General features: G+C 42.7%; 1 protein-coding gene across 1 annotated transcript in view; it reads right to left on the reverse strand.

Annotated features, from left to right (window-relative positions):
* OLFML2B (olfactomedin-like 2B) overlaps nt 1-17,272 on the reverse strand; it is a 63,969-nt gene extending 46,697 nt beyond the window's left edge. The window contains exons 1-3 of the mRNA XM_006887360.1: nt 17,099-17,272; nt 14,186-14,449; nt 4,883-4,990 (exon numbers count right to left, since the gene is read on the reverse strand). Of these exons, the coding sequence (XP_006887422.1) occupies nt 4,883-4,990; nt 14,186-14,449; nt 17,099-17,272 (546 nt within the window). The remainder of the gene's footprint in view (nt 1-4,882; nt 4,991-14,185; nt 14,450-17,098) is intronic.
* Between the last annotated feature and the right edge of the window lie 2,314 nt (nt 17,273-19,586).

The raw sequence follows: 19,586 nt of genomic DNA on the forward strand, positions 1-19,586 counted from the left end.
GCTATGAGTCGGAAACGACTCGATGGCACATAACAACAACAACATAAGGGGAAAACTAATGATTGCAAGGCAGATTCAAGAACAATTACAGGGCTGATCAAAAAGTGCCCTGGACCAGAAACCAGAACATCTGACTCAGTCCTACACTTTTAGCACCACCGTGTTAGTCAGGTCAATAAATTTCTTTGGATTTCACACCTTTCCTACTCAATAAACATGGGCTAATATAAGGGATGGACATGGAATGGTTAACAAAGAGTACAATGCTATGCAGATACACCGTGTTATTATTGTTCATTTTATAAATATCTGGGTTTTTGCTACTAAACACAACTTCCTTTTGAAAGAAATATATTTATAACAAGAGTACGTTGACAAAGCCCCTGTGATTGTGGGGCTGCACAGAAAATACCATCCTGCAAGGGCAGTGGCATTGCGCCACGGTCACCCGCATGCCTATCCTTGGCCAGCAGGGAGGACTCAGACACTACACAAGAATGGGGAAACCCTGAAGGCTCCAGCCCTGGCCTTGTCAGAGGCCCAGCACCTGACCAGGTCCAAAGAGAAAGAAAGAGAACCATGTAGCTGCTAAGGTTGAGTGACAGCGAAAAGGTGGCTGCCACCCCTCTTTCCTGTACAAGTACAACCTGATGATTAAGAGGCATGACAAGTTTGGCTATTTCTGGGGTCAAGGAAGCACAGACTTTCTGATGTTAGAATCTAATCGATTTCCTTTTGAACTCACCTGAAAGGATCAGAAAATGGTCCTAAATATGAGGAGGTATCCCAAGACAACATAAAGTGGGCTCTGCTCTACTAATATTAGGCTGGTGTTGGCCATTCCCACTCTCACCATTTAAATCACAAGATGGGGAAGGGAGACTCAAGGCCTCAATAATGCAGTTTCCTTAGGAAGCCCCATTTGGACTTGTTCACAAAGTTGGGGATCCAGGGCCCTGAGTTCTCTCAATGAGAACCTGTAACCTTAAATTACTGGAGGATTTACCAACCATTCCAGAACAACTGGCCATATCCACATCACACCTTGAAGTGGGTGGAGAAAGACCTGCGGCTCACTTGCTGGGAACATTTTTCGAAGTAGGAGTTCACTGAGACTAATTCTCACAACTGTAATATTTCAGCCTCTTTGTCCCAGCTCCTTTGGCAACTTCACTTGGAACTGCTCCATTTACGGCTTGGTCATAACACAAGTGCCTTGTTTTAGTTAGGCGTTTCAAAGTCTCATCATAATGGCTGTTGTCTTTGTTGTTAAGCCAACTACTACTCATACCAACCCTATGAACAAGAGACTCGAACTGTGCCTTATCTTGCACTATCCTAGTGATTTCTGTCATGCCCAAGCCCACTGTGGTGGTAACTGGGCCAATTCATCTCTTTGAAGGTCTTCCTCTCTTTCACAGACCCTCTACATTTCTCAGTATGATGTCTCTCTCGAAGAACTGGTTTTTCCTGAAAATATGCCCAAAGTGAGCGAGATGATGTTTCACCACTCTGGTTGTACTTCCTTTAAGACAGATTTAATTGTTCTTTTGGCAGATATAGTCAATAATCTTGGCCAACACCACAATTCAAAGGCATCAATTCTTTCTTTTGTCTTCTTTACTCATTGCCCTACTTTCAGATGCATAAGAAGCTGAAAGTATCAAAGCTCGGATCAGGAGTGTCTTAATCTTTAAATTGACATCTTTACTCTTTAGAACTTTTGCTAGACCTTTGACAACACATGTTCTGATGCAGCACATCTTTCAATTTCTTAACTGCTGCTACTGTGATGTTGACTGTAGGTCCAAATAAAATGAAATAGTTTTATGATGATTGGCTCCCTTCTTATCCTCTCAGTAGGAGCCCCTGGGTTATACAAACAGTTAACAGGCTCAGCTAGTAACTGAAAAGTTGGAAGTTCCAGTCCACCCAGAGGCACTGTAGAAGAAAGTCGTTATATGCCGATGCATACGGCTCATCTGTTACGACTGCAACACATAGTGACCCTATGCTCTGAACTCTGCTCTATCCTGAACCAGTTATTGAGGAGATAAAAAGCCAAAAGCAGTTGTTGTCAAATCAGTGCTGATTCACGGAGATGTCGTGTGAGACAGAGTAGAGCTGTGTGTTCTATAGGATTAGCACATAACGACAACAACTTTAAACCTGCTGTTGTCAAGAAGAAACTGACTCACAGCACCCTCATACAACAGAGTAGAACTATTCCATAGGATATCCAAGGTGGAAAGACTTTATTAACTCACATTGCCTTATCTTGCTCCTGTGAAGCAGCTGGTGGGTTTGAACCATGGATCTTTCCATTAGCAATGGAATGCTTAACCACTGTGCCACCAGGGCTCTTTCATTCCACTTTACAGAGGGAGAAAGTCTGTCTTTGATGTGTGATCTACTGCAAGTCAATCTTGTCTTAGTCCAGGGCTCTTTATGTCACAAACCAGAGACCCTTGCCTTTTTTACATCCTACATCTATTAAACAAACCCCTGTAAAAGAACCTCAGCTCGTCCCTCCGTGGTTGACTCTCAAAAGCCCACTATTTCATGAGCAATACTGATAGGCTTACAGCTGTTCTGGTGTTAAAAAAACCACTCCTAGCAAGACACTAAAGAAGTAGATTTCTTCTTGAAGTAGTAACTGTTAGAGTCACAGCTTCATTTTCTAGTTCAGAAACTAGATGGCCGTCAATGGAACAGATTTAAAAGCTTCTTACCAATAACAGTGAAAGCTGATTATTATTTTTCTAGAGACTAAATAATATCTCCATGCTAAAAGGTTACAATAACAAACCATAAATCAGCATGTAAAGACTTGTATGTCCCACCATCACATCAGACACTATGAAACAGCTGTGCATCTCCCTGGAACCCAGCAGGACAATGTGCAATCTCACTCTGTCAGAATGATTTTACTGGTCCATGACCACATGCAGGAGGAGGCTGAGATGTTTTCCAGTATGGAGAACAATTTAGTACAGTAGAGCCTTCAAAAGCAGAACCCGTGTAAGGAAGAAACCTGTCCAAGAAGGAAAACTCCAATCTTTTTCATAAAAAGGAAGAATAGAAAAGTGTTAAGACTGCACCCTATACAAAGTGGAAAAGATGAGAAACACAGAAAAACAAGGCAGCCCTCCTAGTTTCATGGTAATAATGTTTTTCTTTGGTCACCCCAAAATCAATTTGATATGCATTACTCTCCCACACAGGAGCCTGAATCCCACACACTAGATGAAGCCTGGGCTGTTAACTAAAGGTCAGAAGTTCAAATCCACTACTACTCCACAGGTAGGACAGGGGAGTTTGCTCTCATTAAGACCAATGGTTCTCAGAAACCCAATAGGGGCAGTTCTACTCTGTCCATAGGGTTGCTAAGTCAGAATGGACTGGACAGGAGTGAGTGGTTTGCATTTACTGTCGTCTTGCCAACATACAAAGACATATATATTCTGTGTAGTTGTTTTTGTTGTTGTGTGCTGTCAAGTTAGAACTGACTCAAAGTTGACCTCATGCTTGGAGAAGCTGGCGCATTCCAATAGTCTGCTTTGAGCATAACTCTACCATTCAATCCCCAGAGCTTCCTACATATTCTGTGTTGTTGACGTTGTGTACTGACCCACAGATGACCCTCTAGCAGGTTTTCAGAGGCAGTAAAATACATGGAGGAGATTGCCCATCTTTCTTCTGCAGAACCACATACTTTTTATTTTGGTGGCATAATTCCTAACCTTCAAAACCAGACAAAACTGTTGCATTTATGGATATAACCTTAGATGGTAAAATTATAAAGAAAAGCAAAGAAAATGAAGAACATAAAAGTCAGGGTAGTGACTACATTGGTGGGCAGGGTGAGGAGGTTCTGAGGAGGAAAGAGCCTGTCAGGGGCTCTTGTGGGGCTGATGTGCCCTGTTTCTTAAACTGAGTGGTGGCTGTACATGAGTGTTTGCTTTCTAATAACAATAAATCTTATAAATTATTTATACTTGTAAAAATTTGTATTTTTACACACACACACCCCTTACACACACCCCAGAATAGTTAAAAAACCAGCCAAGCAAAGAAAAATCCCATTAGCAACCACCTACCCAGGAAAACTACAATTCCACTTTGAAACCACAGGTAAGATGCTTATTACTAAACTTTTGCATCTCACTTAGTACAGAGTTCCTTGGAAGTCAAGGGGGAAATAGAAATATATAGGCTATATTGTGTCTATATGTATACATATGTTGTTGCTGGGTGCCGTCAAGTCAGTGGCCTGTGACTCAAAACAATCCTCCCCATCTCTGATATGTATACACGACCCATTGTTACAGTCACTGTATCAATCCATCTTGTTGTGAGTCTTCATTTCTTAAATTGACCCTCCACTTTTCCAAGCATGATGCCATATATATGAGTACTAAATGTCACATGGCCTGCCAAAAGAACAAACAAGTCTGTCTTGGAAGAAATGCAACCAAGGTGCTCCTTAGAGGAAGGTTGGTGAAACTTCCTCTCAGGTTGTCAGGAGAGGTCAGCCCTTGCAGAACGACCTCATGCTGGGAAGGTGCAGGGTCAGAGAAAGAGAGGAAGACCCTCCACAAGACGGATTAACACAGTGGCCTGACTGTAACCACGGGATCCAGCACATCCGAAATTACGAGGATGGGCAGAATAGGGCAACGTTTTCAGATCTGTTGTTTATAGGGTTGCTATGAATGTCAGCTCATGGGCACTTAACAACAACAAGTTTTATGAAAAAATACTGTAGGAAGTTTGACCCACTTTTAAACCTCATCAAAACAAAGATATGGAACGTAAATAAAATCAAGTATCATGGGGGGCAGGGAAGGAGAAAAATAGGGAAAGCTAGACGGTTTCTCACCTCCTCCAGCTTATCCACTCGCCCCACCAGCTTGGTGGTAACCGCATGCAGCTTCAAGAGATCCAGGCCATAGAAAGCTCCCTCCAGCATGTCCATGATGGTGGAGAGCTACGAAGGAAGAAGGTGGAGAGTTAGTCCAGGGCAGGGTGGGAGGGTCACAGGGAGAGTGGTTTCCTTTTCAGAATTCCATGTCAGTCCAGGGCAGGGCCAAAGGATCACAGGGAGAGCGGTTTCCTCTTCAGAATTCCATGTTTGGAGGCTTGACAAGGGAAATCACTAGGAATTGGGAGTTGGGTCCTCAGAAACTGGCATTTGTGAGGTGGTCACATAGGCAAGCACAATAGTGCAATCACTTGCCGACTTCTGGAATAGCTGCTGAAGGTAACAGGAGACTCCTACAAGAAGAAGCAAACTCTGAGGTTTAGGCCTCTTTGTTGAACTGTCGCCGCCGGGTGCTGTTGAGTTAGCGGCCACATATAAAAGAGAACTGCAAACGGCCCTATTGGGTTTTCTAAGCTATAATCTTGACGGTGTCAGATCGTCAGGCCTTTTCTCCTACAAAGTTGCTGGGTGGGTTCACACCACCAACCTTTTGATTAACAGTCAAATCATTAACCATTGTGCCATAGGACCCCTTCCAACTTGTTTCCATACCTCTTTTATGAATCCTGTGAGATGCACACACATCTCTTTCCTACTAGACAGTGAACTCCTTTAAAACTTTAAATCCTTGCTTTCCCAAGATATATAATAAAATACAGATAATCTATAAATTTGCAACTAAATGGCTTATAAACTCTGAAGCCTTGAGGATACACTTCTGAAATATTAAGCTCCATTGTCCACTGAAGGTCAAGAGACTTTCCCCTGCCAGTAGTGATAGAAAAACTGACCATGAGGAAAACAGAAATCAAATCATCAAATTTAAAGGTATTAAGATGCTTGAGTTTGCTATAAGAACCAGAATATGATCGTGAGTTTATCCCACTTGTTTAAAAATCATCTTAAGAATAGCTTTGAAGATCTGAACACCAATGATCGAAGGCCAGATAAGTTGTGAGATGATACCAAGGATATCATGAAGATAGAAAAAGGTCACTACAAAGACAGAGGAGAAAGAAAAAAATAAAAATGGATGGCAGAAGAGACATTGAAAATTGCACTTGAAAGCCAAGTAGCCAAAGTAAAGGGAAATCAAAATGTTGAAGTAAAAAAGCTGAACAATTGATTTCAAAGGGCAGCTTGAGAAGATAAAGCCAACTATTATAAGGGAATGTGCAGAGTCTTAGAATTGGAAGGGAAGAACTCACTCAGCATTTCTCAAGCTGAAAGAAGTGAAAAACAATTTTAAACCTCAATGAAATATTTGAAGAAGGACCATAGGATCAAGAGTTAACGGTAAAGAAGGAAGAAGTTTAAACTGCACTGAAGACATTGGGGGGAAAAATAAGGCCCCAAGAATTGATGGGATACCAATTGACATGTTTCAAATCACAGATGCAGTCCTGGATATGCTCACTAGTCTATGTTAAGAAATTTGGAGGACTCTTGTCTAGCTGAGTGACTGGAAGAGAACCATATTTGTCCTCATTCTCAAGAAAGGTAATCCAAGAGAATGTGAAAATCATAGAAAAATATCATTTATATCACATGCAGGCAAAATACCGATGAAGATTTTTTAAACATGAGTAGAATAGTACATAGAGAACTACAGATGTTCAAGCTGGATTTAGAAGAGACTGTGGCACCAGGGACATCATTGCTGATATGGATCCTGGCAGGAGGCATAAAATACCAGAAGAATGTCTATTTGTATTTTACTGACTATGCAAAGACATTTGACTATGTGGATCATAACAAATTATGGCTGACATTGAGAAAAGTAGGAATTCCACTTAATTGTGCTTATGCAAAACCTATACCTGGACCAAGAGGCTACTGGGCAAACTGAGCAAGGGAACACTACATCATTTAAAATTAAGAAAGGCATGCATCAGGGTTGTATTCTTTCTCCATACGAAGTCAATCTGTACGCTGAACAAAATCTTCCACCAAGCTGGATTCTGCACAGAAGAATGTGGCATCAGGATTAGAGGAAGACTCATCAATAACTTTGATTATGCAGATAACACAACTTTGCTCAAAGTGAGGAGGACTTGAAGCGCTTGCTGCAGAAGATCAAACACTGCAATATATTCAGGAAGCTTTCAATATAGATTGCATCTCAATATCAAGAGAACAAAAATCCTCACTGGACTGATAGGCAACATTATGGCAGAAGGAGAAAAGACTGAAACTGTCAAAGACTTCATCTTACTTGGGTCCACAATCAATTCACTTGGTACTAGCAATCGAGAGAGAGATCAGGACACATATTGCATTGGTAATATTAGTAATCAGGGATCTTTCCAAATTACTGAAGAACAATTATATCACTTTAGGGACTAAGGTGCACCTGATTCAGGCTACGGTCTTTCTGTCACTTGTGATGCATCTGAGAGCTGGACAATGAATAAGGATGACAGAATAGTTGATGACTTTGAATTGTGATGTAGGAGAACAGTACTGAATATCCAATGGACTGCCATAGGAATAAACGAGATATTTCTTAGAGAAGGTGCAGCCAGAGTGCTTCTGGAAGGCAAAGATGGTGAAGCTTTCTCTCACATACTTTACGTTGCTAGGACAGGATATTCCTTGGAGTGGGACCTTAAGAAAATACAGTGGTTAGTATTAAAACAGCAATCATAGTACTTAAATAAAGGTGTTTTTTCAATCCTAATTGACGTATCTACTTTTATTCTCCTTATCTTTTTTAAATTGTGACTTTAGTGCAAGTTTACAAAGATCTGTTTTCATTCATTCCTATATATGCATTTTCCTTCCTAATCCTCCCCTAATTCACTTTGTAACACTTGTCCTGTTCCAGATTTTCAATTGTAATATACAAAATGTCTAATTTTACATTCATTTCAGATTGTCTTTCCCTTCACCTATTCCAGTGTAGTGTTTAGTGTCTGTTAATTCTTTTCCTGCTCTCCCCCTCCTGCCCTGTCAAATCCATTCTACTGTTACAACAGTGGTCTTGTACAGTATTTGTCCTTTGGTAACTGAGATATTTCACTCAGTATATGTGTTCCAGACTCATCAATGCTGTGCAGTATTTTACAAGTTTCCAGTTTTTCAATGCTGCAAAATATTCCATTTTGTACCACAGTTTCTCTATCCTTTCATTTGCTGATATTATTTGGGTTGCTTCCATGTCTTTGCTATGGTGAATAATGCTGCAATGAACATGGGCGTGTATATATCTGTTTGTGTCACTAAATTCTTGGGAAAGTCTGCTGTTAGGGACCTCTCTAAAGTACTGAAGAGCAATGGTGTGTCTCTGGAGACTAAGGTGCATCTGGTACAGGCCATGGTCTTTGCAATCACTTGTTATGTGTCAGAGAGCTGGACAATGACCAGGGAGGATAGAAGGAGAACTGATGCTTTTGCTCTTTGGTGTTGGAGAAGAGTGCTGACGGTACCATGGACTGCTAAGAAAACAAACAGATTCATCCTGGAGAGGGTTAAACAAGGCTCCTCCTTGGAGGCAAGGATTCTGAGACTGTCTGACATACTTTGGTCATGTTGTAAGGAGGGGCCGGTCCTTGAAGAGGGACATCATGCTTGGGAGGGTGGAGGGACAGCGCAGGAGGGGAAGACCCTCTGGGAGGTGGATTGATTCAGTGACTGGGATAATTGGAATGGGGTGTCAGAGACAGTGCGATTGGCACAGGACAGAGCAGAGTTTAGAGCTGTTGTACATAGGGTCGCTATGAGTTGCAAGCGACTCAACGGCACATAAGAACAACAGAACATATTCCCAGTAGTGGGATAGATGAATCATATAGTATTTCAACTTTTTGAGGATGTGCTGGGCTGCCTTCCATAGTGGCTGTACATCCGCACAAGCAGTACATGATAGTTAAAATTTTTCTATATCCTCGCCAGCATTTGTTGTATGCTGTTCTGTTGAACTTTACAATTGTTTCTCAGATGAGATGGTATCATTACTGTTGTTTTGATCTACATCTCTCTAGAATATGGAAATTATTTAACAAAATAATTAATCGCATGCAAGCAAAATATTGCTGAAGATCATCCCAAAACATCTAGTATATTGACAGAGAACTGTCAGAAGTGTATTGTTGTTACATACTGTCAAGTTGGAACTGACCCATAGCTGAACCTCCGATGGATTTTCAGAGGCAGTTAATCACATGGGAAGAGACTTCCCATCCTTCTCCTACAGAGCAGCTGGTGGAATTTGAGCTGCATGTCATCAGGAATGCAGTGCAGCTTCTTGCCACTAAGTGGGGTTTAAAAGAAGCCATGGCACCAGGGATATCACTGATGTCAGGTGAGCCCTGGCTCATAGCAAATAATACCAGATAAATGTCTATTTGTGTTTTATGGACGATACAAAGGTATTTGACTTTGTGGATCACAGCAAGCTATGGCTAATATTGAGAAGAATGGGAATTCCAGAACACTTAATTATACTCATACAAAACCTATATCTAGACCAAGAAGCTGCTGTTTGAAAAGAGCAAGGGGACACTGCATGGTTTAAAATCCAGAAAAGTGTGTGTCAGGGTTGAATCTTTCTCCATACGTATACAATCTGTACTCTGAGCAAATAATTTAGGAAGCTGGATTCTCTGAAGAAGAATGTGGAATTGGGATAGGGGGAAGACTCATCAACCACCTCTGTTATGCAGATAATACATCCTTGCTTGCTGAAAGTGAGGATGACTCGGAAACCTTGCTGGAGAAGATCAAAGACTACAGCCTTCAATATAGATTGCATCTCAGTATCAAGAAGAGAACAATCCTTATCACTAGACTGATATGCAACACCATGTTATATAGAGAGAAGATTGAAACTGTCAACAATTTCATGTTACTTGGATCCACAATCAACATCCTTAATATCAACAGTCAGGAGATCTGAAGACGTATTGCATTGGGCAAGTCAGCTGTCAGGGACCTCTTCAAATAATGACAAATAATAATGTCAGTTTGAAGACTAAGGTGCACCTCATTTAGGCCATGATCTTTTTAATCACTTGCTATACACTTGAGAGTTGGACAATGAATAAGGATGACAGAAGAATTGATACTATTGTTGGAGAAGAGTTTGGAATATCCCATGGACTACTAAAAGAATATACAGATTTGTCTTGAGAAAAGTGCAACCAGAGTGCTCCTTAGAGACAAGAATGGTGAAATTTGTGTCAATTATTTTGGGCATGTTGTATGGAGAGGTTATTGGAAAGAGACATTATGCTTAGAACAGTAGAGGGTCAGCAAAAGAGACAAAAATCTTCAAAGATATGGACTGATACAGTTACTGTGGCAATGGTCTCAAGTGTGTCAGAAATTATGAGGATGGCACAGGGATAGGACAGGGTTCAGGTTTGTTGTTCATAGGATCACCATTAGTCGTACTCAACAGCACCTAACTACAACAATAGCTAGTGATTTTGAGTATTTTTTCAATTATCTGCTGACCATTTTTTACTTTCTTCTTTAGTGAAGCATCTGTTCATATCTTCTGCCCATTTTGTGACTAGGCTTTTTGTCTTTTTCTTGTTGATGCACTAGAGTAGTCTATAAATCTTAGATATAAGTCCCTCATCAGATATGTCATTACCAAATAGTTTTCCAAGTCTGTGGGCTTCCTTTTTACTCTATTGTAGAGATAGATGATACATAGGTAGGTAGATAGATAGATAGATAGATAGATAGATAGATAGATAGATAGATAGATAGATAGATAGATGACAGATAGAGATAGAGATGATATACAGATAGAGATGATACAGACATAGATATATAGATATATTTTAAATACACACAATTATTTTATTTTTAGAAGGTTCTATTTATTTCCTGGTTATGCTTGAAAGTCTATTTAGGCTATATATGAAGGTTTCTAGATTTGTTCCTATTTTCTCTGATTATACTTTTTTGTTTTATTCCTAGGTCTCTGATACAGTTTGAGTTTGTCTTTATGTAGGTGTGACATGTGGATCTTGCTTTAGTTTTGTGCAAATGGATGTCCAATTTTTCCAGCACATTTCCGCACTTAATTGATTTCATCTCCTTGTCAAAAATCATTTGACCATAGGCAGATGGTTTGATTTCTGGGTTCTCAATTCTATGTCATTGATCTGTGTTTGTCACACACAGTACCAGTACCATGTTCTCTTAATGACTATGGCTATGTAGTAGGCCTTGAGGCCAGGGAAGCTGATTTGTATATATTTATGAGAGAGATATTGGTTGGGTTTTTTTTTTTTTTGGTAGTGTCTTTACCTGGTTTTGGTAGCAGGGTTATAGAATGAACCAGAAGTATTTCTTCTTTTTCTGTTTTCTGAAACACTGTATGTATATAAATTCTTGAATAGAAAACCATTTTTTTTCTGAAAACTTTCATTCACTTCATAATAAAAAAAGAAACTGCAGATACCTTAAAATTAAAAATCATATTTGACTGGAAAAGATCTATATTTGTTCCCATTCCAAAGAAAGGTGACCCAACAGAGTGTGGAAATTATCAAACAATATCATTAATATCACATGCGAGAAAGATTCTGCTGAAAATGATCCAAAAACGTTTGGAACAATATGTCAACAGAGAACTGCCAGATGTACAGGCTGGATTTAGAAGAGGTCATGGTACAAGGGATATTATAGCTAATGTTAGATGGATCTTGGCAGAAAGCAAAGAATACCAGAAGAATGTCTACCTGTGCTTCATTGACTATGCAAAGGCTTTTGACTGTGTGGATCACAACAAGTTGTGGCTGACTCTGAGAAGAATGGGAATCCCAGAATATTTGATTGTGCTAATGCAAAACCTATACTTGGACCAAGAAGCAGTCATCAGAACAGAGCAGGGAGACACTTGATGGTTCAAAATCAAGAAAGGGGTCCGTCAGGGATGTATTTTGTCTCCATACCTTTTCAATCTGTATGCTGAACAGATCATCCGAGATGCTGGGCTGTACGAGGAGGAATGTGGCATTAGGATTGGTGGAAGAATCATCAACAGCCTGCGTTATGCAGATGACACAACCCTCCTCGCTGAAACTGAGGAGAACCTGAAGCGCTTGCTGCAGAAGATCAAGGACTGACTGCAGCCTCCTATATGGACTGAAGCTCAACATCAAGAAAACAAAGATTCTCACCACGGGACCAACTGGCAGCATCAGTATGGATGGTGAAGAGATTGAGATAGTTAACAGTTTTAATTTACTTGGCTCCACAATCAACACCCTTGGTAACAGCAGCCAGGAAATCAAGAGACGAATTGCATTGGGAAAGTCAGCTGTCAGGGACCTCTCAAGAGTACTGAAGAGCAATGACATCAGACTGGAGACTCAGGTGAGCCTGATCCAGGCTATAGTCTTTGCAATTACATGCTATGCATCAGAGAGTTGGACAGTGAATAGGGTTGATAGAAAGAGACTTGATGCCTTTGAGCTGTGTTGCTGGAGAAGAGTGTTGAATATACCATGGACTGCTAGGACAACAAACAGGTTTGTCCTGGAGAGGGTGAAGCTGGAAGGCTCTTTGGAGTCAAGGATTCTGAAGTCTGACATATTTTTGGCATGTTTCAAGGAGGGACTGGTCCTTGGAGAGGGACATCATGTTTGGCAGAGTGGAGGGGAGGCGAAGGAGAGGAAGACCTTTGATGAGATGGAGCGGTGGGAATAAGTGTGTTTGAGATGGCTGGGTTGGCACAGGATATGAGCGTTTAGAGCTCTTGTACATAGGGTCGTTATGAGTTGCAAGTGACTTGATGGCACATAACAACAACATTTTGTTTATCACTTTAATTATATATGCTTTATTGTAATTCCTTTGTAAATTAAGAACAAAACAAAACCCCTATGGGATTACTCTACTTTGTCACATAGGGTTTTTACGAGTCAGAATATATCAGGCATTGGTCCTAGGAATCAATAGTGGTTAGCATACTGATTTGCAAAATATCCTCCAAGGTAGATGTTATTCTTATGTTTTATTCAAGAAAACTACAGTCAAACAAGTTAAATAGCTTGAGTGATTACTAAATCAAGTCAGAGCAATACTTTGAACCCAAGGCTGTGAAGACTTCAAAATCAAGCTTATTCCATCCACTACCCCATGCTGCAAGTGAAGGGCAAAGTACAAGGTCATAAAAAGCTCTAACCCAGGCCACTTGGCTCCCATAGTGGGGTCCGAGATTCCCCACCCTATGCAGTATACCACAGCTTGAGGAGCGGGTCTAGAACAGGTCTTCATATCTGGCTATTCCAGCTCTTGTGCCAAGGACTGAAATCACCCTGCTGTGATTATATTATTTAAATTTTCAGAAACATCTTTTACAATTGTCCTTTCTTCGTCTCGGCATTCTTAATATCATATTCCATTAATTTTCTTCATTCTTCCTAGGTTATTTTTTTTTCTCAGCTTCCTTATTTTACTAATTAGAAGTTTTTAAGAGTTCTTAAACAGATGAGCCTTTTAAAAATATTTTTAAATTGAGATTTTAATGGAAGTTTATAAAGAACTTGGATTTTCATTCATTCATTGTTATATATTTTCCTCCCTTCCCCCAGTTCACTTTTTTCTTTGGAAAAAAATTCTTTCATTGTTATAGTTTCCCCCCATCCCCCTTATTATGCAGCTCTTATTCTGGACTCTTGTCATGCCAGTAATACTTAATCAAATATTCCTTTTATTCAGTTCTCTCCCTCATCTGTTTCAATGTCGTGTACATTATTTATCCCCTGTTTTCTTAGTTTCCCCCAACTTCCATGCTAGTTTGTTTTATAACAGTGACATTATGCAGTATTTGTCTTTTTGTGACTGAGATGTTTCACTCCCTGCTGTGTGTTTTGCTTCCTTGGGGTGTATGCTGGGCTGATGACAAATCATGGCAGCTCTTCTAGAGAAGAACACCGAGTTCCCTGCTGGCTAGCCTGGCAGCTGTTCACAGCTTGGCCTCCCTGGCTCCATCAGAAGGAGCAGGCACACCTTGCTCTAGGCATCCCTGTCAGACACAGAGCTAAAAATGTCAGATCATCCACACAAAACACTCTAGGGATTGGGGTGTGGACTCCTATAAAAGCTAAAACAGGTCCCATTAATTCAGACATCTATGGCTTCCAGCAGTGCCCCTGCTGGACACTCAGGCTCCATGCCCTGAGACTTGATTGAGTGTAAAGTGTCATTTCATCCATGGTATTGTCCATGCCAACTCACCTTCAAGTCCCGGCTGTCTGCTTCCCGGAGCTTCTGCAGCCTAAAGTCTCCCTCACAGGGATTGAGGGCAGATGGGGGCGCGACACAGGCACACTTGCAGGATGAGCCTGACGTGATGGTCTCCACGGTGTAGAAGTCTTCTTTCCTGGAGGTTCCTTCATTGATCCTCTTGCAGGCGTCTCGGCCCAGGGGTCTTACCACACACTTGCATTGACAGTCTGAGCCCTCCGACACAGCCTTAACTTTGTCATAGTCTCCCAGCAACTGTTGAGAGAAAGCACTAAATATTAAGAAGAGATGAATACAGCCTTCAGTCAAGCTCCTAAAGAAGGTCCTCTGTGTACTTTGTCAAATTCCTGTACTACTAGAGAATTCAGACATTTCTGAACTATGGAGCGAACAGATCATCACAACACAATTTGCTGACTCTGATATTTCCTTGAAGGCGTTCAGAGTTCAGTCTCTTGGTTAGTCTTGGAAAGCTATGTATTTCTCAAGGGCCCTTAGTCTTTCATCATTTGACGCAAAAAAACAGATGGGACTCATCATTCCTACAATAACCCTTGACTTTGCTAGAAGCCAGGTTGATATTAACGAAGGAAAAAAGAACAAGGGCTGACCGAGGGACTGGAAAGTTGACATTCAAAATTGAAGACCTACTTCCATTCTCATGATTTCATCCAACATTTAGTAAGTTCCAACCAGGACTGTGTTAGGTGCCCTGAAAAGTAAAGAGATGAGCTAGAGAAAGTGTATTTCCTCCTGGAGCTTACACAAGTAAAAGTCACACAGCATAGAAATGGACAAGTGCCCAGGAGGCTGAGACAAAGAACACTGGGAACTCAACTGGGCTGAAGTGGCTCTAGTTGGGCAACCAGGGAAGACTTCCTGGAGGCAGTAATATTAGACCTAGGCCTTGAAGGATAGGTTGTTTGGAGAAGTAAGGAGAAGGGAGAGAGGGAGTTGGGAAGAGAGAGACTGGCTCAAAGGTCATTAAGGTTTAATCAGTCTAAGAATGGCTTCTGAACCCAAATCTCAAGCCAAACCCAGCAGAGAGCAAACCAGCAGTACTAGCATCTTCTACAATGCTAAATATTTCCTTCTGAAATCTTTCTCCTGCCAGCCTCCCTGGGCAAGAAAACACACAACAGCAGGCTTTCTGGAGCGCCCGCCCTGGGCACTTGCTGGGGAAAATGCTCCTCTCCAACAGACCCTCCTCCTAGTAGCCTGGGCTCCCCTTCTAGGCACAGAGAAGAGTTCCTTCGTTTGACTAATAACCCTGGCAGGCAGGCAGGCAGGCAGGCAGGCCGGCCAGCGTTGATCTGGTTTGAGTGGAAATGTTCCTGGGATGCTGGGGGGGGGGGGGGGGGGGGGGAGTGGGGAGGTGGTGTTAAAGAAGACTTATAATGTTTTCCTTGCAAAAGTTGAGTTTCTTCTAATACTAATATTTGTGTTAGGGCTGTTGTCAAATACAGATGGATCAGTGGAAGAAAGGGTTCAGGGTGACTTCAGCAGTGGTGCTTTATGGGCTGACAGTAAATCGTGGCTGTCTGCTCCCTGAAACTCTGCCTAGATTCCTATACAGCCATGCTTGGAGACCTGGGTGGATTCTTTCCTTTCTGGAGGCTCAGGTTTCAGGAAAGCTTTTGTTGATGGTGCTCCAGAGTCCCAGTGTGAGCAATTATTCTGCCTTTTCAATTTAGGGGTCAGTGAGGGGGCTGTGGGTGAATGTAGGGCATATATTAACGTAAGGGTGACAAGACCAACCCCAAACAAAACCCACTTCTGTCAAATTGATTCTGACTCACAGAGACTCTGTAAGGCAAAGGGGAACTGCCCCTTGGGGTTGTCAAGGCTTTAATCTTTACAGACGGGAAGTTCCTCATCTTCCTGCAGAGGGGAAGGGGCTGCTGGGTTTGAACTGCTATCCTTTTGGTTAGCAGCCCAGCACTTAACCAGCTGAGACCAGTGTCTCTCAAATCCCAATGATAACCGAGTATTCCCTCTACAAGAAGGAGAAAAGACTCCATTTGAGGACTTATTAGAGACCCAAATAGTCACTGGATTCTTCCTTGGCCATTCTTCATCCTTAGAATTAAGGATTATTATCACACCTGCTCTTAAGAGCACGAAATAAAAAAAAAAAATAAAGAAAGTAAAAGCAGCGACACCTGCCTCTTGCAGTTATGAGATCTGGGCTGACGGTTATCATAAGCCCTGGTGTTAGCCACCATTGTTACTCTTTACTCACGGATCTTGTCTGTAGAATGAGTATATGGATGTATTGAAGACTGAGTCAGATGAAGCAATCAAAGGCTCACTGCAGACCCTATAATGTCACTACCTGTCACCTGGTTCCCACCAGAAGTCCCAGACCAGAGGTGACCTATCTCCCAACACCTGGAGTGTCAGATTCTCCTTCCTCAAACCATTTACATGAGGGCACCTCCCAATCATCACGCTCGCTGTTCTGTCTGCACCCCCTGCTTCTGCCTCAAACTATGTTCTCACCCTGTGCCACAACTTATCTCCCACGGGCCTTATCATTTGTCTCTTGTCCAACAAGCCTCCTGTTTTCACATTCCAATCCTGACAAACAGCGGTGCACACAAGGATACTTTTCACAACTCTGTAACCACAAAGGTTTGGGTTTGTTGTGGTTTTCTTTCTTTCTTTCTTTCATCTTCTTAGTCAGCTGTGTGCGTCTTCCTTCTCTCCTTTCTCCTAATTCCATAACCTTGAAAGAACTTTGCAAGGAGGACCATGTCCCTCCGATATAAGGAAACGTTCTTAACAAGTAAAAAGCAAGAGCCCTTCTCTTTGGTAATGGAGAGAAAACAAGTTTCTGTTACCCTGACCCCAAACAAACATGCGCTTCACCAGGAGCGGAGGGTTTGAAGCTCTGCTTCCTACCTGAGATAAGACGTTCTCCTGGTTGTCTGCTTCGTTTTGCAGAATCTCATCCTCCGTGGGCGCCACTGTCTGGGCATCTGGGGGCTCACTTGTCCCTGTGGGGAAAGTGGTGGACCCCCAGCTCTGAGCCACAACCAGTGAGAAGCAGAAAACCAGCAGCAGAGGTTTTGCCATGATGGACTACAAGAGAGGGCTCAGCCCCTTCAGAAAACGGCTGGAGCTCAGAGTCTCTGCAAGGATTGAGGCGAGAGGTTACCGTGACTGGACCCCGAGAGGGGCTGCTCAGAGCACCTTCCAAAGCTAGGTGCAGATGAGCAGGGCAGGAAGAAGAGCTCCAGAGACTCTGAGCATCTCCCGATCAACGCGAGCAGCTCTCGGCTGTGCAGCCGCAGTGGAGAGCCAGGCGCGCGGCTGGAGGAGGTGAAGGGAGAGTAGGCTCAGGTAGAGGGGCCTCGATGGAGGTTGGAGGCAGCGGTGCGCGCCACGGCAGGCGGGACACACAGTAACTGGGCGCGCGCGGGCGGAGAGCGCTGGACTAGGGCTCCGCGGAGCGCTCGCGCGGAGGGAGGGGCGGAGCCTCTATTGTGCCGGCCGCGCGGATGCAGCCAGTGACGGCGCGGAGGAGGAGGACCGCGGGGCGCGCAGGGCTCGGCGGGTGCCCGGCCCACCCCGCCCCCTACTCCGGCTTGGCGGACGCGCGCGCCCGCGAGGAGTGACGTCCGGTGGATTCCAGTGTCCTCTCACCTGACCACAATACGCTGTGCTAGCAACTCTGAATGGGACACCCTCAAGTTTGAGGGTTTCTGTGCCCATCTTCTCCAAGAGGAGGGAACCGAGTCTGGCTCGAGAGCAGGCGCTTTGGCTCATTCTAACCAAGCCCAAATGCATGTGGACCTTTGGCAACCCTCGCTCCTCACCTGTTGCGCCAGAGGCAGGAGAGAGGGAACGTTTGCTCTTCTCAAGCCTTTTTACTGACTTGTTCTCTGGCAGCTTTGAACTTAGCGCCACTGGTAGCTTGCTTTGTCAGGCACAGCTTTAGAACCTGCTAATACCTCCACCCAGAGGATAACTCTTGAACTTCCCTCCTCGAATGTGTCCTGAGTTGGCAAAACATTGAACATAGGACACAGTCTCCTAAGGACAAACACTTCATTGTTGCAAAAACAGAAGGATAACTATTAAAACATGTATAGGAACTCAGAGGGGAAGGGGGACTGGTGGGGTGAGGATGCGTAGGGGTGAAACCACGGGGCTGAACAGTTTGGTGGGTGGAGGGAGGAGAGCAAGGAAAAAGGAAAGGTCCCGACGAAAAGGTAGAGTAATGATGGGCATGGATTAATGGTGATTAATTTTAGAAAACATAATGCTTGAGAATGATTATATGAAACACATTGTGAATGAAGAATAGTATGAAACAATATATGCGAACTTTGTAAGCAAACCAATTTTAAAAAAAAAGAAGCAGCAGCATGTGATACTCTGAGGCACTTTGCTTGTCCCTGTGGGGGAGAATCAAATTATTGGAGACTTCTTGGTTATCTTAACGATCTGGACACATTTCGGAGTCTCTGACATTACACCAACTTCTAAAGACTGTGGTTGTTATGTGCCGTTGTGTCGTCTGCGATTCATAGCGACCCTATGTACAACAGTCCTAAACCCTGGTCTATCCTGTGCCAATCTCACTGTCTCCGACACACACATCCCCATTACCCAAGTCACAGAATCAGTCCACCTCATAGAGAGTCTTCCTGTCTTGCGCTGACCCTCTATATCCCCAAGCATGACGTCCTTCTCCAAGGACTGGTCCCGCCTTGCAAAATGTCCAAAGTATGTCAGACGAAGCTTCAGAATCCTTGCTTCCAAGGAGCAGCTCGGTTTAGCCCTGTCCTGGATGAACCTGTTTGTTTTCTTAGCAATCCATGGTATATTCAATACTCTTCTCCAGCAGCACAGCTCAAAGGCATCAATTCTCCTTTTATTTTTTTTTTTTAGAAAATTAACAATTTAATCAAACTGTCTAAATGTTCCTCTGACACCAACTGAAATTATAAATAGTTCATCTCTGCCACTCCCAAGGCAGCCTCTGAAATGTCATAGTTTTAATAACTAACTGGCAGCATGGATTTACATATGGATATAATCTGCATACTGTAGTAACTGAACAGCTGAGGATCCCCCATCGTGCAGGGGAGGCCAGGGTGGAATCAAGTCACTGCCTCCTCAGTGGAAGACGCTTCAGCCTTCTCAGAAGTTCCTCGGGCGACATGTCAGTGGTCCCTTCCTCATCACTCTGGCTGGAACTGCTGTCAGTACTGTCAGAACTACTGCTTTTCTCTGATTTTTTTGTTCTTCTGTTTACTTTTGTGTTTATGCTTCTTGTATTTTTTCTTCTTCTCTTTCCTTCGTTTGTGTTCCTTCTTAGTTTTGTGCTTTTCCTTGCTCTTTTTATGTTTCTCCTTTTGAGGTAGCTCAAGTTTCTGACGAG

Source organism: Elephantulus edwardii, unplaced genomic scaffold (assembly GCF_000299155.1).
Source record: "Elephantulus edwardii isolate Elephantulus edwardi_28Jun2011 unplaced genomic scaffold, EleEdw1.0 scaffold00057, whole genome shotgun sequence".
NCBI lineage: Eukaryota > Metazoa > Chordata > Mammalia > Macroscelidea > Macroscelididae > Elephantulus > Elephantulus edwardii.